The 27018-nt window shown below is 34.2% G+C and overlaps 1 protein-coding gene across 3 annotated transcripts in view; it reads right to left on the reverse strand.

Annotated features, from left to right (window-relative positions):
• LOC118193321 (serine beta-lactamase-like protein LACTB, mitochondrial) overlaps positions 1 to 27018 on the reverse strand; it is a 215871-nt gene that overhangs the window by 11122 nt on the left and 177731 nt on the right. For all 3 annotated transcript variants that reach the window (XM_085809955.1, XM_085809954.1, XM_035364395.2), the window contains 3 exons: positions 25159 to 25349; positions 18049 to 18138; positions 13898 to 14039 (listed from right to left, as the gene is read on the reverse strand). In XM_085809955.1, the coding sequence (XP_085666081.1) occupies positions 13898 to 14039; positions 18049 to 18138; positions 25159 to 25349 (423 nt within the window). The remainder of the gene's footprint in view (positions 1 to 13897; positions 14040 to 18048; positions 18139 to 25158; positions 25350 to 27018) is intronic.

Genomic DNA, 27018 nt, shown 5'->3' on the forward strand with positions numbered 1-27018 from the left:
CATACAAGAACATCTATGCTGTTAATTATCATATACTCATGCTTTTGAAAAATTGCAAAATCATGAATGAATAGGATGAAAACTACAGGGAATATAAAACAATGTCTGCAAATACTCTGAAATGCAGAATGAATGTAAGTTTAGGGGTTCAGTACCTATGAAAGACTATGTTAAACACATGTAAAAAACACTGCTGAGCCAGAAAACTTGTATTAGTCAGAGAGGTAGAAACTGTCCTTTAGGACCACAGTCACCAACCTGTGGTATGCAGAAAAATTGGAACAATATTTATATTTTTATGAAGATTCAGTTTCAAAAATGATGAATAACAAAACATGTTATGGAATATGGTATACACTTTTTAAAAAAAAAAAAAATTAGCTACTACTTTTAGCAAAATTCCTTCCGAGTTTAAAAACTTCTTAGCTAGATTTGCAGGTGTATCAAGAGACATTTGAACGTGAGATTTGGCAACCATGGACATACTGGTGTTATCAAGCATGAACTGGAATTCGTTTTCCTTCTGAATTACAAACATATACTACTGCAGTCACCAATAACACATTTTTTCACCATGTCAAAAGACAACTTGATTGATTTTAATGAGAATGATCTGCATTCTTGTTTATAACCTCATCACTCGATGTTTCTGTTTTTCCTAACTGTTGATTGATGATGCCATTGCTGAGTAGGCGACGGATTAACAAATGATGTTTTTTACGGTATTCGGAACATCTGAACTTAAAATTACATTTTGTAGTTAAATTATACTTATTAAGACAGTTTAAACACAATTTACTGTTTTTAACTATTTCATTTCATTTGGATTTAATTTTGAAAATGAGCTACATTTATATAGCAAATGATTATTATATTTACAATAATTTAAAATTGGTGGCATAACACTTCAGTTTGTTGACATTGCTTTGCATTGCCAGTTTGTTCTCTTCATGAAGTTTCTTTTCAGTGACATAGAAATGTAAATTAAAACGTAAAGTGACAATAGTGTACTTTATGAAGGTTAAAAATGACCATCTTACCTATTAGTTGTTAAACACACATAAAAACCTTCTGTTGAAGAAGGTAAGATTTTTTTAACTTTTCGTACACTAAAGAGTCATTACATTATGACCACCCTCCATTTATACTAGTGGGCTCGTCCGAGTACAAAACCACTGTGTGTGTGTGTGTGTGTGTGTGGCTGATGTAGGAATATATAAAGCGACTATGCATTGTTTTTCCAAACATAGTGCAAGTAGTGATATAATGAGAAAAGCAGCCGATTTATCAGACATTGTTAAAGGTCAAATCGCTATGGCTCGGCAACTGGGAACTTCAATATCAGAAACGGTGCGTTTAATGGGCTGTTCATGTGCAGTTGTTGTAAACACATATCGAAAGTGAACAGCTTATGGTGGTGTATGAATGATGAAACAAGTCACCAGTCAACAGTGCAATGATTCCAGAGGAGAGCGGAGATTGCTACGCATTGTTTGCCGTGACCGAAGATCTACAACAGTGGCAATGCAGACATTGTTTCTCAACACACTGTGCGCCATACATTGCTGCATATGGGCCTATGCAGCCAGAGGCTGAAGCATGTCCCTGCACTGATGGCACGTCATTGCAAGCTGCATGTGCAATGGTCCAAGAAACATCAGAAATAGACATTAGAAGAATGGAAGAAAGTTGGATGGTCTGACGAATCATGTTTTCTGGTCCATAACATCGATGAGCATGAGCTAATATGGCCAATTTCCAAACAAAACCCTGGCTCCCGGATGCACAGTTGGACGAAGACAGGCCAATGATGGGGGTATTATGGTGTGGGCAATGTTTTCATGGATCACACTAGGACCCATAATCCCTGACATTTGTGCACTACGTGAACATGGTTGCAGACCAGGTTTACCCATTCATGATAACAGTATTTCCGGTGGGGGTGGTGTTTACCAACAGGATAATGCATCATGTCATAAGAGTTGAATCATCAGGAAGTGGTTAGGAAAACCAAACCACCTGGAAAACCAAATTTGTGCTGCCACTCTACCCCCTCACAATGTACAGGAATTGCAGGACCAGTTGGTGAGGGCTTGGTACCAGATACCTCAGACTACTTATCAGTACCTACTGGAGTCAATGCCACACCAGGTGCTGGCAGTTTTGAGGGCTAAAGGTAGTTCTACATGTTATTAACAGAGTGGCTGTTCGGTGTATAATTTTTCAATGTGAATGAAATATGTATATCAGTGAGATGTTAATAGTGTCATAACATTTAAAACTGTGTTTAATCAGCATTATTTAGTAGCCATCTTAAGAGGTAATGTAGAATAACTAAATTTTGCAAACATGTAGTTAATATTATCACCATATTATTTATCACAAAATACAAGTTAATTTTTTTAATTTTACTTTTTTTATTAAATTTTTAATGTGAATTTTAAAATGCTCCTGCTTTCCCATTTTTTCAATTGGTTTAACCTAATAATCACATAACAGTATACTTAAAATAATTCTATTCATTCATTAATAATTTTGTTCAAAACTTTTTTTTTAGAATTTTTTTTTGGGGGGTGGCACTACAAGTCTTGTTTCATACTTGCTTTTAATTAATATATATTAAATCCTCTACTTCCCTGGAATTACTATTTATGAAGTATTTCTGAGTCATTTAACTTACACTGTGTGTAAAATGAATATTTTATTGAAATTATCATAAAGATTTTCGATATTTCATGAGTAATTTACGTCTGTTTGCAGTTTTAAAGATTTATCTGGCCAAAAGGTAGATTAAGTACATGATTGTACACTACAGCTAATGTTCTTTTTTTGTCCTAGATGCTGTAAGGAGTGAAAAATCGTAAATTTCAATTTTTGCTATTAATATGTTTCAGTGTATTTATTCTGTGCAGTCTGTGTTGGCTTTTAATCAGAATTTCTTATTTACGAATTATGCTCAAAATAGTTTTAAATATTTTACTGAACTAGTATTAGGATGATACTGTACTATTAAATAATAAAATAGTTGCTGGCCCATTCAGAAACTCCCCGGCAAATTGAAGGCAACCAGCTTCCTTCATTGTGCTGATAGCATTTACTTTCCTTTTTCTAATACTTACTTGCTTACAGTGTGAGGGAAAATAGATGCTTTTAAAAAAATATCACTGTGGTAAATGAGTGAAAAACTGTCCACCAAATCTCTTGAGTTTAATGCTACAGTCAACTTATAGAGCAAAAAATCTTGATAGAGATGCTACGTTGTGAAATTCTCCATATAGAGATTTCAGCAAATATGGTTTCTCAAATTTGAATTACCTACATTACTGAAAACATCATACTTCTTATTAACATAAATGCATCTGTTCCTCAGGTATTCTCTTTTCTTTGAAATTTCACAGTCATACAGTATTTAAATTTTACTTTTTTAATAACAGTTTCACATCATATACACATAAATTCGACTTTTTAGTTAATATTTATATATTGTGATATGTATAAATCACCTCAAACAAATCAGTTCATTTCACTAATTTCTGAGAATTAAGTATTTTTATGCAAAAAAAGGGATACTTCTGAATAGACATGTATGCAATTTCAACATGTATTTCCATAAAATATTAAAACAATTATATCATTATTATACAAAAATTAGAAAGTACACAAAATATGCAAATATTCACACAGAAAATAAGACACAATAATAATAATGTTACAGTTTTTATATTGATTTATTTAGTTTGCCATTTTTAATAGAATTGTTATTAAATTGTTTCATTTCCCCATGCAATGCAGCACGAGACTTATTTGGAGAGAAAGCTATGATGGAAAAATTAAAAATACAGGAGCACACGAATTAAATAAATAGATATCTCGTAATTATACACTTTTAATACCGAGAAAATTGGAGAAGTTTTTCGTGCATTTAAAAAGCTTATAAAAAGCAGGAGGAAAACCTCTCAATTCAGTAGTTTTACGAGTTGTTTAGAAAACTGTTGTTATATACAGTCACGAATTCGTGGTGAAATTGGATTGCTTTCTATGTTTTGAATTACGTTCTGTTGAACATTTGAGTAGTTTAAAAGGTAACTTCTGTGAGATACTGCAATATTGTATGCATATCTGTGGAAATTTAAGCATTTTGTTTTATTTGTTGTGATAATAATTAGCTTTATTCACTTTTCATCGGACTTGTGCATTCAATTCACTACGAACCCATATGCATGCAACACTTTTTGGTGTCAGGAGTGGGATTTGAACAGAGAATGAAAAACACTGCTTTAAGCGCTCAAGATTTCTGCAGTGAGTGGCAACATCTTTTAATATCAAGAAAATACAAGAAGTTTCTCGTGCATTTAAAAAGCTCATAAAAAGCAGAAGGAAAACCTCTCGGTTCAGTTGTTGTTTACTGTCGTGAATTCGAGATGAAATTGGATTAGCTCTCTATGCTTTGAATTAGGTTCTGTTGAACGTTTGAGTTGTTTAAAAAATAACTACTGTGAGATATTGCAATATTGTATGCATATCTGTGGAAATTTAAGTATTTTGTTTTATTTGTGATAATAATAAATTTTATTCACTTTTCATCGGACTTGCGCATTCAATTCATTACAAACCCATACATATGGCACAATAATAATTAATTAAAATCAAACATGTAGTGCTACGAATAAAGTCCACAATAAAGCAAAAATGCAAGGAAGTAAAATAAATATTTCAAAAACCAGAAGATAATTTTTTGGTATGTTAGACACAAACATATACAAAGAAAGAAATCTACTGAAATAATAGTCTTTTTAATTTTTCACTTTTATATTTTTCCAGCCACATAAAGTGTTACACAGTATGAAATGCTATTCTGCAGCTGTAAATACATGAAAGCAATTTTTGTTCTCTTCATTCAGCATCTGTCAGGTTAAAGCATAACAGAAAGCATGAGAGCTCAAAGCAGTTTAGAATTCAGCCTACAGGTAGTCATGTCCCAATGCAATTACTGCTGAAATTCGTGAATACAAATATTGCATATATATAATTTCTATACATTTGACCAATAAGAAGAATGTAACAAAAAGATAAAAGGTGTATAAAAAGTATAGATATGCTGTTATTTTCTATACTATGTAGCCTCAGAAGTCATTAGCTTCTGAATACATGAAACAGACCAAAAAATTCTGAAAATAAACATTTTCAATAATAAACAGCACAGAATGCAGCTATCTTCAGACATCCAGAAAATTAAGCAAATAATATGAATTAGAAGTAAAAGTAATATGGAAAACAGATGTTCTGAAAGAAAGTTTTCCTGCTAAAACTGAAAATTTTAGACTGGCACTGAGATTCAGATAATCATGAAAAATAAAACAAAAATGCAGACTAGTCCCTTTGTTGTTCAGTCATGATATTATGTACTGCAAAAAATGTCTTAAAGATGTGCGAATCTTTATTGAAAAGATAGAACAATGTCTACAAAAGACATTACTTGAAAAATTAACATTTTGAAATTTGAAAGATTTACGAGCTTGTTTTACTTTTCAGTATTAATGCATCCCTTTGACAATTACTTAAATATTGATGCTGAAAATTAAAAAAGCAGAAATACATTTCTAGTTTTACATATATCTTACACACTTTTATTTTGACATGCTTTTTTGTGCATATAAAATATACCAGTTTTTAAAACAGTTTACATAAAGTTATTTCTAAATTTTCACATTTTTGGGTTCAAAAATTTGTTATATAATTATCAGTACTCAGTGGGTTGCTTAGTACATTTAATAACACTAATGAAAGAAAGAAAATTTTGATTTAATTGACAACAAAAAGTAATTAAAAAAAGATTTTTCTGCCCAACCCTCCTGCACAGTCACTGATCATTGTAATTTTTTCCAATCTAACATATGAAAAACACTGTAGCCACTTTAAAAAATGGTTACACACTAAAAATTACATAAAAGAATGAATTCAAAAATTAAAAGTAGAAGAAACATAAGAAATGAAACACTGAAAATTGTATAAAACAGTAACAAGTTAACTGAATTTAAAATGCAATAAACATCCAAAATAAAACAACTTTCCTTTTTCTTGGCCATCTATCCTTGTGTACAGTGATCAGTTTTAACTTAAAAAAAACATCAGAGAATTTCAGAATTTCTCAGTATCACGGTGCAACATTACACGACTCTCCATGCATACATGAACCTGTTTTAACTTTAAAAAATCAGAGAACTGCACAAATTCAGAAAAGGCTATTATCACTAAAAGAAAAATCAGAGAATTGCGCTTATTCAGGACACGATCTCAAAAGGAAAGTTCATAGACTACTTTAGAACTGCAAAATTTTTATAATAATGGTAATATTGGAGATAAATAAAAGCTAGTCATTCAGTTAACCTTTTTCATTAGCAGGCAAACTCCCCAATGGCATTACAAATTGTTACACAAGAAAAAGAACACATACTACTCGCAAAAAGCAGAAACTACAAAGATGATCTTCGAATTTCAAACCGTAAGCATTACGCACAGGATACTGTGCATGCAACCATTAACGGGTTACCTACTTTGAAGATACAACACTTTACCTAGTGATTCTTGTAAGGGCTGCTCCAATAATTGGAGAATACTGTGGTGATACTAAAGGAACTTGTTTGGATATTTCACCAACTGCATGCCCAAATCTCTTGCTGCAGCTGTAGCTGTAACAGAGATTTTTGGGGCGTGCAAAAATCACTTTATGCTCTGTCGCGGTTGGTTGTATTTGTGCACTAATGCAAATATCTTTAATGTTAATGTAATGGGTATTTATGTCATAATTATTGCAATTAAATGTTTATTATTTGAAGTCAACTATCTCTATGTGCGGTAATCCATCATACAGTGAAACCTAGACAGGACTCTACAAATATTAATTGTTGCATTTTACACATCACGACATTGGTGACCTATGCACGTGTTTTTTTAATCGGAACGAATCCCAGCAATTTCAAGGAAAGAGGACAATTTCTTCTATTATAGTGTTTGGTGATCATGCATAAAATGCATCTCAGTGCAAAGTTTTGTGTTATTGTGCATCAAGGTGCTTTTGTGATATTTTGTATCAGTTTTTTTAGCAGTATTAATAGTATTAATATGCATTCATCAAGTTGGTTTTAAATGTAAAGTACAAAGTCTTTAATCCGGACTCGTCAGGACTTCGGCGATTCCAGATTAGGGGTTTCTCCGGATTATAGATCATCAATTTAAATCTGGTAAGATGGCATGCAGAAATTATAAAATTAAAAATATGAAACCATAATTTGTGAAATAAAGAGCAATTATGATCTAAAGGGTATCAAAATTTACAAAAAAAGCTTAATATTTATTTGTTTACTTTATTAAATGTTTCTTTCAATGTAAGCTGTTTAAGTTGCTTCGTTTTATGTGCTAATACTTTCTCTTTAATTCTATAAACAGATATAATTTCTTGTTCAGTTACAAAGTTCCGCTGTTTAAGTCCTGTAACTGCTGTGCCGAGAATACCGACTAACTTGTCAATCGAAATTTTTTCATTTTCACTAACCTCTCTGTCCCTTTCTTCATGCCTTTATCCATTTTTTTTAGCAATTCCACTTTTTGTTTGATGGACATCAAAACATGCTTTCGCTTTGTAGATCCTTTGGCAGCTCCAGAATCAGAAACTCTTTTTGACATAATCGAAAGTTCAAGCTTACTTTTTATAAAATTGCTCTAACAGTCTGCAAAAAATAATAAGCCAGATCCAATCAGAAGATTAATGAACAACGCAATCTGCAACATTAACTGAAATAGATAATTAGATAATTTATAGCCTAGCTTATAACGTCTGTTATACACTAAACGCGCATGCATAAACGTATTATGCACATGCGTAAACGCTACGCATGCGCAGAAAGTTTGCAGCTTTGAGGTCTGGATTAAACACTTTGTACTGTATTATTGATATGTCTACTAGTGATCCCCAACTGCTCATGACAAGCAGATGTCTCGTGTTGCTGTAAAACCTGCCCCATTTTGACGTAATGATCCCAATCTTTGGTTTTTTTTTTCAATTAGATCCCCAATTCAAGCTTGGAGGTACAGTCAAAAGTTGTTAATTCGGACCTCAAAGCTACAAACTTTCTGCGCATGCGTCGTGTTGACGTTAGACTTTTACGGCTGCGAATATGCGTGTGCGCATAATACGTTTACGCATGCACGTTTAATGTATAGCGGACGGTATAAGCTAAGCTAAAATTATCTAATTCAGTTAATGTTGCAGATTGCGTTATTCCTTAATCTTCGAATTGGATCCGGCTTATTATTTTTTGCAGACTGTTAGAGCAATTTTATAAAAGTAAGCTTGAACTTTCGATTATGTCAAATAGAATTTCCGATATATATTTACTAATATGTAAAGGATCTACAAAGCGAAAGTATGTTTCAAAGTTCATTAAACAAAAAGTGGAATTGCTGCAAAAAATAGATAAAGGCATATCCTTTGATTATCTAATTATTCCGAAATATGTTTATCAATTTCACGCTGCTCTGTGGGAGGAGGGAAACAATGCGACGCGCAATGAATTGGAAGTTGATCTGTCAGCACTATCCTTATCTTCAGGGCAGATGCTTTTATTTTATTTGGCTTATAATTCCTTACTAAATGTAGTATTTCATCTCAATGTACTCTGTCTTTGATATGATTTAAATCAAGTTCCTCGTCATTATAATTCGCTTATGATAGTAAAGAAAGTGACACAGAGGTTATTGAAAACGAAAAAAATTTCGATTGACAAATTAGTCGGTATTCTCGACACAGCAATTATAGGACTTGAACAGCTGAACTTTGTAACTAAACAAGAAATTATGTCTGTTTAATAGAATTAAAGAGAAAGTATTATCACATGAAACGAAGCAACTTAAACACTTACAGTGAAAGAAATGTTTAATAAAGTGAACAACTAAATATTAAGCTTTTCCTTTTTGTAAATTTTGATACCCTTTAGATCATAATTGTTCTTTATTTCATAAATTAGGGTTTCATATTTTTAATTTTAGAATTTCTGCATGCCATCTTACCAGATTTAAACTGATGATCTATAATCCGGAATCGGCAAAGTCCTGATGAGTCTGGATTAACGACTTTTGACTGTATAACACGTGATGACACGAAATTTTATAACGCAATATCTGCCCTCGACAGTCAGTCTGTGAGGAAGCTCTGAAACCACCCTCGGATAACAAATATGAAGAGATAAAAAATAAATTAATTTCAGTGTATGAGGAGTTTGAAAATACCAAACAAAAGCAGCTGTTGCAGGATTTGCAACTTGGAGATATGTGCCCATCCCAGTTATTGTTAAAAATGTAGGAACTTGCAGGTGACAATTTTAAATCGAATTTTTCACAATCATTGTGGCTCAACCATCTCCCGAGCAATATCCAGGCTATTCTTGCCACTAGTAATGAGAATCTACCTCAGTTGGCCCAGATGGCAGACAAAATTCAGGATGTTCTCTAGGAATTATCGTTGCAGGTCGCAGCTTTACAGACACGATCTCAGCATCACCTGTGCGGCAGATCAAAGCCAAGGAACTGAGATAACAGGAACTACCAACGCACTTAGTCCAGTGAGAAAAAAGAAATTTGTTTCTATCACTCACAGTTTGGTGATAAAGCGCATAAGTGTAAGCCTCCATGCACATTTCAACAAACCTCTTTAAACTAAGTGGGCCATCTCTCAAAGTAACGAGTGGCAGTGGTCAGCGCATTAGTCAATTATTTGTAACTGATAAATTGTCAGGCAGGTGCTTTCTTGTCGATAAAGCTGCAGACACTTCAGTCGTAGCTCTCTCTCTGGCCGAATCAAAACATCCACAAGGAAAAATAAACTTATTTGCAGCTAATGGATCAAAAATCGCAACATTTAGAGATACATTATCTTTAGACTTAGGTTTACATCACAAATTTCAATGACCATTTCTCATAGCTGCCGTTTCGCATACAATAATTGGTGTTGACTTTCTGCAAACACTTTCTCTTTTGGTTGACATTAAAAATTCACACTTACTGGACTCAATCACACAATTGTCTGCTGTAGGTGGTATTCGAAATGTCACTAATTTTGGAATTAAATTAATTGCCGGCAATTCTCCTTTCCGCAAACTACTTGAGCAGTATCCTAATGTCATCCGCTTAGTAACCAGAAAACCAGCTGCTGCTCACAGTATTGTGCATCACATAGAGACCACTGGATCATCAATCTCTGCCAAAGCAAGGCGGTTCCCTCCTGAGAAATAAAGGGCCACAAAAGAATTTAAATATATGCTTGAGCAGGGAATTTGTTGGCCCTCAAAAAGTTCATGGGCTAGTCCTACACATCATTCCCACGAAAAACGGTGACTGGCATCCTTGTGGGGACTACCGACGTCTTAATGTAGTTACTTACATTACATAAGTTTGCCTGACAGATATCCAGTCCCTCATATTCAGGACTGCATGCAAGTCTTGGAAGGCAAAAGTGTTTTCTCTACGTTAGACTTGACTTGTGCTTATCATCAGATCCCAGTCAATCCTCCTGATATACCAAAAACTGCTGCAATAACTCCTTTTGGATTATTAGACTTTCCTGTTATGACTTTTGGGTTGTGTAACACTACACAAACGTTTCAGCATTTCATAAATGAAGACCTTCACAACTTGGATTTTTGTGTGCCATATTTCGATGATATTCTTGTAGCTTCGACAAATGAATATGAGCACACTGAACACCTTTGTTTAGTTCTTGAATAATTTCAGTCCTATGGTGTAGTTGTCAATCCATCAAAATGTGTTTTTGGAAAATCTCAAGTGTCATTTCTTGGTCATGAGTTTTCCTCGGAGGGTGTTCGCCCACTTAGTGATAGAGTTACTGCAATTCAAAATTTCCCAGAACTCAAAACTGCCCAGGAGTTGTGCACTTCCTCCCTCATGCAACTGTGAAGCAGGCGCTTTTGCATACGTATTTGATCAGCAGCAAAAAGAAAAATACGCGGCCAATTATTTGGTTGGGTGAATCTTGCACAGCTTTTGTACAATGTAAGGAGCACCTAGTGTCGGCAACAGCTCCTACCTACCTTTCTAAGCATCCGTAGCACTAATGGTTGATGCATCCAATTCAGCCATGGGTGCGGTTTACAACAGCTTATAAGCGGAGCATGGATGCCACTGGCATTTTTCTCAAAAACGTTTTCTGCACCACAATCAAAATACAGCACATATGATCACGAACTTCTTAGTGCATATGAAGCAGTTAAACATTTTCGTCATATGGTGGAAGGTCGAGTGTTTTCTATACTGACCACAAGTCTCTGATTTTCGCCTTCCAATAAAAGCTAGACAGCCTCCCCGGGCAAATGCATCATCTAGATTACATAACACAGTTTACAACTGATATTAGGCATGCTGAAGGCTCTCAAAATATGGTTGCTGATGCTCTATCAAGAACTGAAGAGATTCAGTTGCCATAAACAACAGATTTCTCTGCCATTGCAAAGTGTCAAAAACAAGATCCAGAATTACAAAATCTTTTGTCTGACAAAGCTTTACATCGACTTAATTTATTACCTATGCATCTGGAACCAAATCTTTCACTGTACTGCGATATGAGGGATAATGTGGTGTTGCCATACGTTCCACTGAAATTTCAACATGGTATTTTTAGCAGCCTTCACAATTTATCCCATCCTGGCATCACAGCTTCCCGCATTTTAATTCAACAGCATTTTGTGTGGCCTGGCATGCAGAAGGACATCGCTGTATGGGCTAGAGCATGTGCAGACTGTCAAAGATTAAAAATCCACAGACACACTCGAACTCTATTGCAACATTTTGAGTTATCATCTGCTCGCTTTAGCCATATCAATTTAATTGGACCCTTACCTCCATCATAAGGTTATAGATACCTCCTTACGTGTATCGATAGGTACACACATTGGCCTGCGGCTATTCCTATTGTGGATATGTCGGCTGACACAGTGTCCACACATTTTTTTCTGCGTGGATCTCATGGTTCGGAGTACCCGAGTCCATGACCACGGACCAGGGACGACAGTTTGAGCCTCAATTATTTTACTTCATTAACAAAATTCTCAAAAACTAAAAAGATCTGCACATCACCGTACCATCCGAATTCCAATGGACTTGTCGAGAGGTTTCATCGCTCTCGTAAACAGGCCATTAGATGCCATACTTCTGTTTACTGGGTTGATGTTCTTCTCACAGTGCTCTTAGGATTAAAAATGGCTTTTAAAGAGGACCTGAGTTCTTGCAGTGCTGAAATAGTCTACGGTATCAATTTGTTTACCTGGAGATTTTATAAACCCTCCAAAAAAAATCAATCAGTGTCGAGCCTCATACGTTTCCTCAAACAATTACACGAAACCATGGCTGCATTAGCTCCTACACCCACAAGTGTACATTCTTCAAGACCTGTGTTTATTCCCAAAGAGCTCACTAAATTATTGCATGTGTTTTTAAAGTGCGATGCATCAAAAAAGTCTTTAAAGACTACTTATACATGTCCACATCTGGTTCTAAGTCGCACATCCAAGACCTATCGTATACTTATCGGTAACAAAGAGACAATGGTGAGCATTGATGGTCTTAAACCGGCTTTTACTTTTATACCAGACTAACTTTTGTCAAGACTAATACTTCAATCACACCTTCTTCGAAGCCACCTACACCTTCACCCCATGTGTCTACACCTCAAGTTGCAACTGCATCATCATCATAATCTGTGCCTGGATTCCAGAAGCAAGATGTTCCTCAGCATACATGTTCTGGATTGTAGGGTCTGATTTAACTGTTGGTACCTTTAATTTCGTTGACACTGGAGAGGGAGTACTGTGGCAATACTAAAAGAACTTGTTTTGGTTATTCGCCAACCACATGCCCAAATCTCTAGCTGTAACTGTAATGGAGATTTTCAGAACATGCAAAAATCACTTTACGCTATGTCGCATTTGCGCTCAGTCGTATTTGTGCACCGACGTAAATATCTTCAATGTTAATGTAATGAGTAGTTATGTGGTAATTATTGTAATTAAATGTTTATTATTTGAAGTCAACTATCTCTATGTGTGTTAATCCATTATATAGTGAAACCTAACCAGGCCTCTACAAATATTAATTGTCGCATTTCGCACATTGCATCAATACCAACACATTTAATGAGATGCATGGACTAATAAACAATACCAATTTGTCAACATTTGATTTAAAGTACTACATAGGAGCCATAAAATAAAAAAAAGATAGCAAGCTGATGTGGGGTTATCACATGGCAATATAAGATTTCATGAAGTTATAAAATCTACTCTTCTTACAGATCTAAATTTTTGGCAACTATAATGGCTGAACAGAACAGATACATGTACATTCCCTGCACTTGAAAGAATGAAAATTATACTCTATTTCACAAACTATACTGCATAATGCATATATTTGCTTTCCAATGGATATTGAACTATCTCTTCAGTGTCTCGGCCATCAGCTTGTTTTTCAAAATATGCAGGAAGAGTAAGCACTGCAAAACATGGATATCACTGGCACAAATGACACAGTTACACAAGATTTAATGGGATAACATAAAGTTAAAAAAAGAATTTTATTACAAAAGCTTTTACAATTTATTTATTTCCTTGAACAGTTAAATCAGATAATAAATCTGACCATATAGTTCAAAGCAATTTTTCTATTATGAGAAAGTTTAAATCCCAAGATGTCAATAATCACACAGATCTTAGATAGGTAAATTAGTATAATCTTAAATAAAGAGACCAAAATGCAAATCACAAACAGAAAAGCAGATTCTTTAGAAAGTATTTTTGTTATCATATAAAGAAGAAACACATGAAATTGCTCTTACCTGGCTTTGCAATAAGTGGATCATCTTTGAAAATGTCAACAGAGGATCGGACATCTTTATAATTCTCCTTGATGTAATATTCTTTATATTCAAACTCATTTTTCTGTACTTCCTTTTTAGTACTTGACTTTTCCTCGCCGTTCTAAAAATAAAAACTTTTATAAAAGTACATTAATTGTGTAAACTGCATGGCAGTACACACTTAAAAAAAATTTCAATAATAGAACTACTAGTAAAATACTAATAGCAAAATATTGAAATATAATGCTACTAACATGAACATTTAGATCCAAAAGCACCTCAGTAAGAGGAAGAGATACTTTGAAAAAATAATTGTCAATCGACAACATGGAAGAAAGTTTATAACAAGTTTCAAGGCAAAATAATATAAAAACCAATACGATGGCATTCTAGACCGGTCTAGAATGCCACCACATTAGTTATTGGATATAATAATGTTTTTTATATTGGGTATATGCCATCATATTGGCTGCTTATACCATATCAATATAATACAACACCAACAGTACTTCCGACTTATGCTTCAAACACTAAAAGAATATTTTTTAACATATAACACACAAAAGAATATTTTATAATACATATAACAATAATGGTTTCTATATTGGATAGATGTCATCATATACAACAACTACAACTCTAATATATGCTAATATACACCCTACTCTAATATACGCCCTAATTTCACCAAATGTGGCGATATGTGTTTCACCAAATGTGGTGATGTGTGGTACAACTCTAATATACGCCCTAATTTCACCAAATGTGGCGATATGTGTTCTGTGCTGGTTTTTGGCGCGATTGCGTGTTCTATGGCAACCCTGTTGACGTTGAAAAATCTTTCGCTGGAGCTCGTTGGTTCGCCTCTGTGTCTGAGAAGATGGGAAGAAAAGATAAAATGGTAGTTGTTGAATTGAAGTTCGGCAAAAGGAAATATGATTGTGGCCATCCTGTTGAGGGGTAGTGGGTATTTGGAAGTGTGGAAAGAGGGTCTGGGAGATTATTTTTAATGGCAGTGCATGATAGAAGTAGGGATTTGTGATTTTATTTATTTGTGAACCATAGTATAAATTTTCTGGATAGTGTGTCTGGCTGTCATGTAAATACGATAGTGATTACGTGGCGGCATGTTAAAGGCGGTATGAAATTTATATTTCTGCTATTCGAAAACGCATTAATTCATGGTAAGTGCATTTTATTTTATCCTTGTTCTTATTTTGTAGAATGTTATGTTCATTGGTTCTTTAGTATGAATTACTGTCGTTATTGTTGTTTTTTTAAATTGTTTGAATTTATTTTAGTTTATTTTGTTGTTTAGTGTCTAGACTGTACAATTCGTAGATGTTTTTTAAAGTTGAAACAGAACTCTGTGTACATGGTATTATTTGAAATTTATTGTTGTTATGTTATTTTATTAAAGCGAGGAGTGCGTAGATCGTAGATTCCTTCCTTGCCTAAATTGTGCAATTCATAGAATTTTTTTAAAGTTTAAACAGGATGCTGTGTACATGGTATTCTTTGAAATTTATTGTTGTTATGTTAATTTATTAAAGCGAGGTGTGCGTAGTTTGTAGATTCGTTCGTTGCCTACATTGTGCAATTCGTAGATTTTTTTTAAGTTAAAACATGTTGCTGTGTACATGGATTCTAGTGAAATATTTTTGGTTAGAAACTTTACATTTTTGCTATCTAAATTTTTTTTTTCGCTTTTTAGCTAAATTGTGTGTTCAAAATGTAGTTTTTGCAGACATTTTAGGCTAAAAGTTCAAAATGTAGACAAAAAATTTAGATAGTATATGGCAGCGTGAAGTTTTTTGCCAAAAATATTTGGCGAGAAATTTGGCGACTTGAGGGCGTATATCAGAGTAGTTCCATATTTTATAATACATATAACAATAATGGTTTCTATATTGGATAGATGTCATCATATTGGCTGTTTATACCATATCAATATAATACAAAACCAACAGTACTTCCGACAATCAATATAATACAACAAATAATTCGACAAAATCAATATAATACAACTAAAAGAATATTTTATAATAACACACACACATAATTATAATATATGTATAACAACACACAAAATTACTCTATAATATATGTATAACAACACACAAAATTACTCTATAATGTATGTATTGTGTAACCTGCTCCTTTATTGAGAAAGCATAAGGACAACTAATACATGTGAGAGCTTCTTGAACAAAATATAATGCTTCTTAAAATGGTAAACCTAACACACATACAAAAACTTAACAATACAATATCACACTTTCTGCATTTATTCATTGAAAATTTCAGACTTGCAGGAAGATTGTATGCCCACTTTTCAACAGCTGGATTATTTCATAAATCTGACATTTTTGTTGGAAAACAAAAATTATGAAGTGAAAAGATCAGCTGTTTGCTTTTTTAATTTTCTTCGAAAAGTATCATTAGTAAGATGTCTTTCAAACAAAAGTTTGTAGTCTTGAAAAATTAGAGAGAATGGGAGAAGGTTTTTCTATCTTTTTACTTCCTGAAATGAGGTAATGAATGAAATATACTGAAGCTTATGTAGTGGAGTAAAATATATTTTAAAATTAATTTTATTCACATTTATTGTAACACAATGCTAATAAGAATGAAACTGACACACTGCACAGAGGCAACCATTATTTCAAAGCATAATGCATTAAGTTTTTTTCTTTTTTTAAGTTCTGGGCTGCAGAAATGATGGATTTATCCTAGTAAGAATGAAGCAAACAACTTTCTATTTTTCATATGCATATTCAGGGTCAAAATTTTACTAACAAATAATAGCATTCTTGTTTTCAGCCATGTTGTGTCCTCAAAGCATTCACAAACTGCTGAATGAATAATAGCACCAAACATTGGTATGATCCCTGAGGATGACACTGGCTGGCAGCATGGAAGATTTTCTTGATTTCTCCCATGTGTTAAAAGAAAATGGTTTCCTCAGAACGTTTTCCATGAAGACATCTCATCTATGGCAGATTGCTCTCCTCTCCAGTGCCCGGCTGTAAAAATCGTCAACCACCAATATTTTAGTTAAATTTTAGTGGATGTATGTAACATTCAGAGTTGTTTATAATACAGGCCTTCATATTGCCATACTAATATGTCCTTGCATTGTCATCAAGAAAATAGATATTTTAACTGATGCTAATGATACACAAAGACTGTTTATGGAACTCCAAATATTATTCATGGCTTATTGTTTCTTTCGGTTTCAGAAACTCATTACAGGAAATTTCACTATAGACCAGACTGGAAAGAGAATGAGCTAGGATATGAACTTTCCTACAATTATGTGAATCATTACCTTATTTCAGTTTTTTTTTTTTTTTTTTTTTTTTTTTTTTTGGGATAAGTGTTAACTTTTCCATGTTTTGTAGATGTACGACATGTTGCAGTATGCATACAAAAAATTATTTACTGCTTACAGAGATTTGCTTCATAGTAGACAAGATTTTCAGTCTTTTTAATAGGATTCCGTTCATGATGGATGCATTTTTATTCTTAAACATTTCCAACTTTTTCTGCTTTGACACTAACTTCAAGAATTTTTGAGCTGACAAAAATACCATGGGTCAATATCTCACATGGCCAAATGCGCCATTATCTCCTGTTATTACTTTTAACATGTTTTAAATTTCAGGCCAAGATTTGTGATCACTTCCTTGATGTTCACAGAACAGCCTCTTTAAAATAGTTGAAAAATTCTTTAAAAGCAACACTATTAAACAGCTTTTAAATTTATTATCCTGACTAATAACAGATGTGTTTTAGCAGCTGAAAGCCTCTGATGAAACAAAAACTTGATTATTTTGCACTGGGAGCAGAGAAATACTGAATTTGATTCTAAATTTCACCGAGCAGCTACAGGGAAAAACTGATCAGTGAAGTAATCAGTAGCAATGAACATGGAAATAAAAGAAGAATGGCAGCAGCTAACAGACAAAATATCTGATTAACACATATAAAGTATATTCATGCAAATTTTTAAACTTCAGCAGGGTTGACCTGGATCATACAATAGATACCCAATGGAACCATCTTAAAATAAGAATTAAAAATTATGTAATTACTTTTTCAGATTTGATTAAGAACTGAGAACTTACTTTTAAATCATTCTTCTGATCATTTGGCTGTTTGACATAATGTCTAATTCCACCCAAGTGAGATACAAGATGTCTGCATGTTATTGTAACCTTAACAAAAGAATAAACTTTTAACACTTTTTTAATAAAAGTAAATTGTTGAACTCAAAACATATACTAAACTCAAAGCGAAACTAATAATCACTAAATTTTACTTTTATTGAGCAAATGGAATGTGATACATCAACTTTGGAATTTTCAAGATTTTAACTATTCAAGATATATTTTTTTAGATAATGCAGCAAGACAGCAACTCTGGGAAATGTGCTTCTGAAAAATCGAATTTACTTCCATGTAAATAAAAGAATAATTCTGATAAAAATTATAACGGTATAATTATAATACTTTGTTTTAAAAAAATGGGAAAAGACAATTTATCACACAGCATATGCACATTAACTCCTCTTTGTAGACAGGATGTTCAATTTAGCAATATCCAATTCCTCTTCTACAAAAAATCCAGTAATTTGGTTAAAATATAAAAATTCTTGATTACACCTTAAGCTATTTTTCAAGAGGCATACTCCTAGTTGCTAACTAAATACGACCACTAAATGCTGACAATTCATTAATTATAAAATGTAATATTATTGTTAAACTACTCAAAACATTTCTTTGTTTTCAAAAACTGTTTTAGTGCTTTAAAAAATATCAAATTGTGCCTATTGGTAAAATTAGTTACTGCTCTACAATTTTACAAAATTCTAACCTGCAACTCCTAATGACATGGAGTTTGGCCACTCACGTTATAAATCAATTTTAATCTAAGCATTAAAACCAAAAAGTAATAAATGTAGACATGCCAGTATTTTTTCTTTCAGAAGTTTAAAAAACAGTCTTTTTTGTGGTGGGTATGTATTTATTGTCCTTGAATATGTTTGTTATAGTAAATACAGTCAAAAGTCTTTAATCCGGACTCGTCAGGACTTCAGCATTACGTGTTTACGCATGCTAAGAAAGTTTGTAGCTTTTGAGGTTCGGATTATAGATCATTCGGGATTATGGACGTCCAGATTAAAGACTTTTGACTGTACTATAACAATATCTGTAGTATTTTACTCACTTAAATAATGCAGATATAGTACCTAGAAAGACGCCGATTGTTTCCCACATACATCATAGAAAATCATACAACACAATTACAATATGTTATGGGGCAAGAAGAAAGCTGCGACAAATAAAATCTTGCAAAAATTTTGTAACAAATTTAAGATTACACAAGAAATAAAATAACAATAATAATAATAAAAAAAAAACTTTGCAAGATATAAACTGTAACAAAAAATTAATAAAATTAAATCTATACAAGAAAGAAACAACAAAGCATTAAATTTATATCCATTTTGATAATGTATTTAAATCAACTTAAAACAGGTTACCATACATAATGTTATGTTCCATTACGTGGGGGGTACACAATAATGTGCCCCTTCATTCGTATTATGTGCTGTGTAAATCTGGCAACATGCTGATGTTACAATTCTAAATTGAATCTACACATAAGTAAAGATTTATTTATAAAACAGTAACAATAAAAATAAAATCTTCATGCAATTTAAAATACATTTTATGTCTTGTGCTGATCATAAATTGTATCTTTTTATTTTGTGTGTACAAATCCCTTGTAGTGGGAGTTTCAGTTTATTTTGTATTTCAGTTAAAATGACTCTTTCATCACTTCCTAGAATTTCTTAAAACATCTTCAGTTTAAAGTGTTCATGATAAAACTACCTATTTTGCCCGATATACATGAATGAAAAATACATGCCATAAGGGAAATGAAATGCTGTTCAAAGGATTTACTGTTCTTTCATCCTAGTTTTTTTGTAGTATTATGTCTAAATATTAGTAATTGTCCCACTTACTATTTATTTGTTGATGAATTTTTGTGGCATATTTATCATTATTTATTACTATCTAAATTATGTACAGGGTGTCCACAATTAAACTTGAAATTTGCAAGCAATCTGTAGCAAAAAATGATACAGCGGAATTCCATGAAAATTGGGTAATGGCAGAATGAAATTATGGGAATTTTATCCAAGGGGGCGGGGAAACAATGAGTTTCAAAATCTACCCCGAGGTAGCATATCATAGCTTCATTGAGAATCTATAAATAATCTATAAAGTTAAAAGAACATGCTCGATATGATGTCCACCACTGTCTGCTACCATCTGGAAGCATAAAATCACATGTTTGACTGCTGAAAGCAGCATTAACTGGGGAATGTTATGCACATGGTGTTCTATACTTTCTTTAAGGTCAGATACAGATGTGATGGGATCATGGTAGACCATGGCCTTGAGGTATCCTCACAGCTAAAAGTCGCAAGAATTCAAGTCGGGGGATCTAGGAAGCCCAGCTGTAGGAAATTGTCGGCTGATGATTTTGTCATCACCGAAATGGCGGCAGAGCACTTGTTTCACACAATGAGTGATGTGTGGAGAAGCACCATCCTGTGTAAACACTGTGGTTGTATCACATCGGCTTGCCTCAAGAGCCGGAATAACGGATTGCTCTAATAAATAGGCCTATCGTTGATCGGTGATGGTGCATGTCACAGGCCCTGCAGCACTGTGCTCTTCAAAAAAAAACTGACCCCCAATAAAGGTTGCAGTAAAGCCATGCCAAACCGTTACATGCGAAGAGTGTAATGGAATTTGTAGGAATTGATAGCAGCCCAAATACGGCAATTATGCGTGTTAACCGCACCTTCCATATGAAAGAGGGCCTCATCGGTCAAAAAAATATTCCATGGCCATTCATCCTCAAGCTCAACTCGCGCAAGAAACCGCAATGCAAAAGTCTGTCAACTCAGCTAGTAAGAGCTGCTGCACTAGCGACAGTTTATAGGGATAGTAGCGTAAGACCTTTTAAAGAACTGTATGAACCATGGAATGAGGTTGTTCAACAGATGCAATTCACCGAACACTAGTGCTGTCGATCATTTGTGATCTGTCTTCCTCCACTTGCGTCCCTACATCATCCACTATCTCTGCTGCAACACATTTTCGTTCCCGTCCTGGCTGAATCCCTAATGTTCCTGTTGCTTCAAATTTCCTAACCATATTTGTTAACACACACACAGGTTTTTTTAACACATAATTAAACTCTAGGAAGAAAGAAGCCTGGCTTGATGAGTCACAGTACCAGCTGTTGCACGTTGATGGTAAGGTTTGGGGTATAGCACAGGCTCCACAAGAATATGGGTGAATTTGTTAAGACATTTTGTAAGCTGACAGCGACTCTATAATGGTAAAAGATATGTTTTCATGATATGTTTGGGTCTTATATTTTTGATAGGCATGTCATTAGACAGGAACTGGTACGGTGGGTTGCTTGGTGATCATTTGTATCCTTTTACTGATTTTCTGCACCCCAAGAATAACAAGAATTATCAGGCTGTATCCTGTCATCATGAAAAGATTACTGAAGAGAGATTTTGTAGTTCACTGCAGACAACTTCAACAAAAGCTTTGACTAACATGTTTGTCAAATATGACAAGAATGGAATACGTTTTGGATATGACTGAAATGTGAATTTGTGCACAATATTCAGCATCTACAACAAGTGAGCAGCTATCCAAATGGTACGCGTAACATCTTTTGAGGAGAATTCTATTAAAGTCTATACAAAGTTGCTGCGCTTCTTTGGGCTAAACAAGACCCTACATGAAACTTACCAAGTAGCTCATGACTTTGGTATTTCAGTACTGCTTTTGTTTCCATATTCAAAGAATCACTGTACCTGGAAGCAATACGCAGGTTTATTTCAAAAATAAAAATACTGAAATTATTAAGCTAACATGAATGTTGCATCATTGCTACACAATCAATCCGAAATCCGAAAATTTTCAAGCAAAAAGTGATTCTACAAATTACAGAGGGAAAACACTCTTTACTGTTGTTAAAACTTATAACAAATACAGAGACGAGCCAAAACATTATGACGATCCCTGCATTTTTTAATGAACTTGTCTGGATGACATGGAGGGCAAGTGATTGTGGGAATGGTAATTAACTGCTGCTTGGAGAAGGTGAGGAATCGTTCTTGCACTTACTTTTGCAAGTGATGGGAAAGGCTGCTGATCTATGTTAATTAGAGGGCAGATTGCAATGTCCTAAGACTCGGAACAAGTATTTCCAAAACTGCATGACTGGTAGGTTCTTCACAATTTGCCATTGCTAGTACTTATGAAAAGTGGTAAAATGATGGTGCAACCAGCAGTAGATGCCAAGGTGTAAAGGATATCAGTGACTGTCCTGCTTGGTACAGAAAAATTGGTGCCAACCAGTGGCTCAGCTGACAGTCTAATACAATGCAGGTCCAAGTACAAGGTCTTTCAGAACACACAGTTCAGCAAACAATATTGAATATGGGACTGTGCAGCAGACGTCCCACCTCGTGTGCCTCTGTTGACCAAGCACGTCTTTGTCATCTACGCCTACAGTGGGCCCGGGAACATCAAGATTGTACGATGGATAAGAAGACAGGTGCCTGGTCGGATGAATCATGATTTCTCATTCATCACATTGAAGGTGTCAGTGTATACCATCTTCCAGGTGAATAGTTGCTCCTCCCTGTATAGCAGGTCACAGGCTGGTGGTAGTGGTATTATGCTTTGGGGGACATTCTCATAGGTGGCTCTGGGAACCTTCGTTGTGGTAGAACAGACCATGAAAGCTGCAGATTATCTGAACATAACTGCAGACCAGTTGCACCTTTACCTGGCACCTTCTTAATTGGAAATGAAATCTTTCAGCAGAATAACACCCCATGTCACAAGGCTCGAATTGAGTTCGTGGTTCGAGGAGCATTAGGATGAATTCCAGTTAATGTCCTGGCCACCTAACTCACCAGATCTTAACCCAATAGGGCACATTTGGGATGTCATAGAACAGTAGCTCAGAGCTCAAACACCACCATGCCAAAATATCTTGATTTTGCATGACCACTGCTTAGACATTTGGTACAACGTGGCTCCAATCATCTACCAAGAACCTGTGGCATTCATATGAAGGAGCCTGTTACTGTTTTATGGGCCAAAGGTCACGAAGTGCATTATTGAGTTGGTGATCATAATGTTTTGGCACTTCAGTGTATATAAAAATAAGTTGGTAATTAAAAGACTATATTTCTTCAGCTTTTCCATTTAGAAAGTATAATGCAGAGAAATTTATACACTGTGTTTCCCAGAAAATAGAAAATCTTATATTTTGTTCAAAAAGATGCATTAGGGTTTATTTTTATGTCATACTTTATCTTTTTCACGCAAAACAATATTTATCCATTTATAACAGTCTACATTAAATAAAGTGCTCGACCATTAAAAAACACATTTATTTATATACAAAATTATATTACATATACGTATGGTCTTCTTCATTTGGAACACTGTCATAAAGGTCCAAATCCCGAATTGCTTGCGACCTAAATAACCAACCTAAATTTCTTGCGAATATTTTCTGTAAACCCACTGGCCAAAGTTTCATATGTCTAGTAATGAAGCCTTTCTTAAAGGAGAATTTCTTGTCCATGTAATTCACCATGATCTCCTAGTCCAGATCATGGTGAATTGGCGACCTAGTTCTCAGTTATTCTATCCCACAAAATTTTCAACCAAATAATGACCTCTGCTAGACGAGGTTTCAGAGTTTCTACTCTTATTTCTCTCCGTTCCATTTTCAGTGCAGACATTGACTTCCGTGTGCAAACTGCCCTTGAATGGCATACTTATTGCAATATCAAGATTTTGGAGACATCCCATTTATCTGATCCACTCCTTTTTTCTGCAAGGAAGTTAGTTCTTACATGTCTTTCTGAATCCTACACTAGCAGAATCCTTTGGCTTCCTTGCAAAATAAGTGGTAGCATCATAATGACCCACTTCCTCATTGTTTCTTGCGTTATTAGGCTTTATCGATTTCAAGAATACAGATGTCTAAAATATGTTCAGTTTTATCTTTCTTTCCCTTAGAGATCACTAGAGGCAGGACTTTCTTTTCATCCAGATGAACTGCCAAATATAGGTAATATATGCATTTTCCTAATACAGGAAATAGTGATTGACAAAATACCCCTCTGATCAACTGTCGTTTGAGATCCTTGACCCATAAACACTGCAGTTGCATCTACAGTAAAAATGTTAGAGAACTGGTGTTTACAAAGATTGATGTCATCAATAAAAGAACTACAAAGCAAGTGCACATTTAATAAGTTGAATATTTTCCACTTTGACGAGTGTTACAAATCTTCTTACAGACAGTTAATATTGCTGAAATAAGCCCTGCATCAAATTCTATGATGCTTTAAATTCTTAAGCTTACAAATTATAAAATACCTATTTCTTCTGTACACACATTAAACACCTTTCACCTTTCACCTTTGCATTTGCTTCATTGTTGCAAACATGCTAATGGTTGCTGCTTCAAATGTATTTCAAAATTCCATACAGTACAGATGTGTATAAACTGGTCCAAACTTTATGATTTAAAAACTGGTCCTTTTTGCACCACTTTATCTGTGTTGTCTAAAATAATATCTGTCAACAAGAATAAAAGGAAATATTAAAATCAATACAAACTACAGCTACCCACAATTCATTATGATCTCCTGCCTCTTTTATTTGTAGTTTGCTGTATTTTTATCATCACACACAAAATCATTCCATTAGACATGGAAGTGAATCTGCAGATGCCGATTCACTTCCATGTCCAATGGAATGACTATGAAATAGCTGACTGATGGTACTATGAAATAGCTGACTGAACATGTAAAGCGAACCTTCAACTACGACTTGTAATACAACATCCTGAAAAATCTCACTACAGTTTATTTTATGATTACTAATATTTTGGGAGAAACATAGTACCTCTTTGAAAACAAATGTATGGCTAGAGAAAGTTCAAAGAAATTGTTAGTAAACTAAAGAATGAATGGCTGTCAAAGGTTATCAAGATAAATATAACTAATAATCATATGATAGTACTTTCTTAACAAAGAAATTACAATTATAATTAGCTAGGGCTTAATATGAAAGAAATTTACAATATAAAAAAAATCTTATTACTGGTTTTCCATCAAAGTTTTTCTGTGGAAAATATGGCACATATTCTTGAACTGGCTTATCAAGGTCTAGTTTGCCTTGTTCCCATAGCTTAGCAACAGCAGCCATAGTAATGCTTTTACTAATGCTAGCAATTCTCATGACTGTATCACCAGAGCACAAAACTCGATTCTCTACATCAGAATAACCAAGACCTGAAAGAAATCCCAACTAAATTAAAAGTGTTATGAAATTAAAACAAATCTGATATCTCACTTGCAATGTATAAAAAGCAGGCATTTAGTAGAAAGGTATAAAATGCCTGACATTTTGGGATAAAGTATTATATATATATTTACAAAATATTTTGATGATATATTGTTTGTTTACTAAGTGTAAAAATAATTGTGTTTGAGTATTACCCGAACAGTAGGTGGTTGGTGGTATATGTAGAGAAACAAAAGATTTGTTTGTTGTCACTGTTCCTAATAGAGCTGGCTCTACCCTTCTTAATAAAATTATTGAAAATATTGCAAATGGAAGCACAACTTATTCTGACAGTTTGAAAGGTTACCAAACAAAGAGAATAGAAAAAGAAGAATTCCTACGTGCTAAAGTTAATCACCCGATACAGGAGTTCATACACAAACAGTTGAGAGAATGTGGGGCAATGCTAAATGGAGGAACAAGAGACATAGAGGGACAGCAAGACATCATTTAGAATCTTATTTAGCTGAGTTCATATGGTGACAGCATCAGGTCAAAGAAAATAGAGACTGTTTTGAATCTATTTTAAACTCTACATCGGCCCATTTTCCACCAAAATCCAATTGACTACTTTGATTTCAAGTAAAGTGTTTTGATTTTAAATAAAGTGTTTTATTTATGATTTGTTGCAAAAATTTTAGGTGTAGATTGGCGGCACTTAAAAACCGCCAAATCTGCAGCTGCGGTGGCATTAATATGCAAGTACCAACGCAACATACTTTGGGCATTGAAAGAAAGAAGCTCTGGATATGTGTTTGAGGTATTGTTGCATTCCGTACGGGTTCATGGATTTGGAGCGATTGACGACAACACTTGATGATGAATGAAAACACAATTTACTAGCCATTATTACCAAGGACAGCTCCAAAAACATGTTTACAGTCATTGAAAAACTACAACAAACATGCTGAAATAATAAGCAACACAGCCTTCAGGCTATAATGGAAAAGACAGCTTCACGGCAAAGCACTAGATTACAGCTCACGACTCGGTTCAGTTGTTCTCAGAACTCAACGTACTCTCGAAACTCTCAATAACCTCAACGACTCAATAGCTTTAACGATGCACTCTCGATACACTGATGAGACACTTCAACAGTAGACTGACGATTAATTCAATAAATTACGAAACACATGCTTCTCCGCATACCAGCAGGGTTTATATAGCTTTCGGCTTACCTTCAAGAACATACTGGGCCTAACCGATAAAAATTCGTTCCAGAAGGTTCTCCATTCGTCTATGGCATATCGCCAATTTTGTCACCAAATAGGCGATTTTGTGCAAAATCTAGCTACCCTGTCTTCCCTTGCCATTTTCCGGCAACCTTAAATCTCCTTTGCAGTGAAGCTATGTTATCCCAGCTGGTCATTTCTTAACACTGCCTCCTCCAACAAGATATATACTGGTAGAGAGCGTATCTGCAACCTCCAGGGATAAAAGATCACTGCTCTGCTTGGCCACATAAAATTTAAGAAAATATGGTTATCCGTTGCAGCGCCTATGGATGTAAAGAAAGTTTTGCGAAAGGAATAACTGTTACCTTTAATATGTAAGCTAAAACTGCATGATTTATTATTTTATTTCCAGTATTTTTGTCATTTTACTACCTCTGTTGAA

The sequence above is a fragment of the Stegodyphus dumicola genome, chromosome X2 (assembly GCF_044657685.1).
Source record: "Stegodyphus dumicola isolate Sdum_Otavi_A_Nest chromosome X2, ASM4465768v1".
NCBI classification, from domain to species: domain Eukaryota; kingdom Metazoa; phylum Arthropoda; class Arachnida; order Araneae; family Eresidae; genus Stegodyphus; species Stegodyphus dumicola.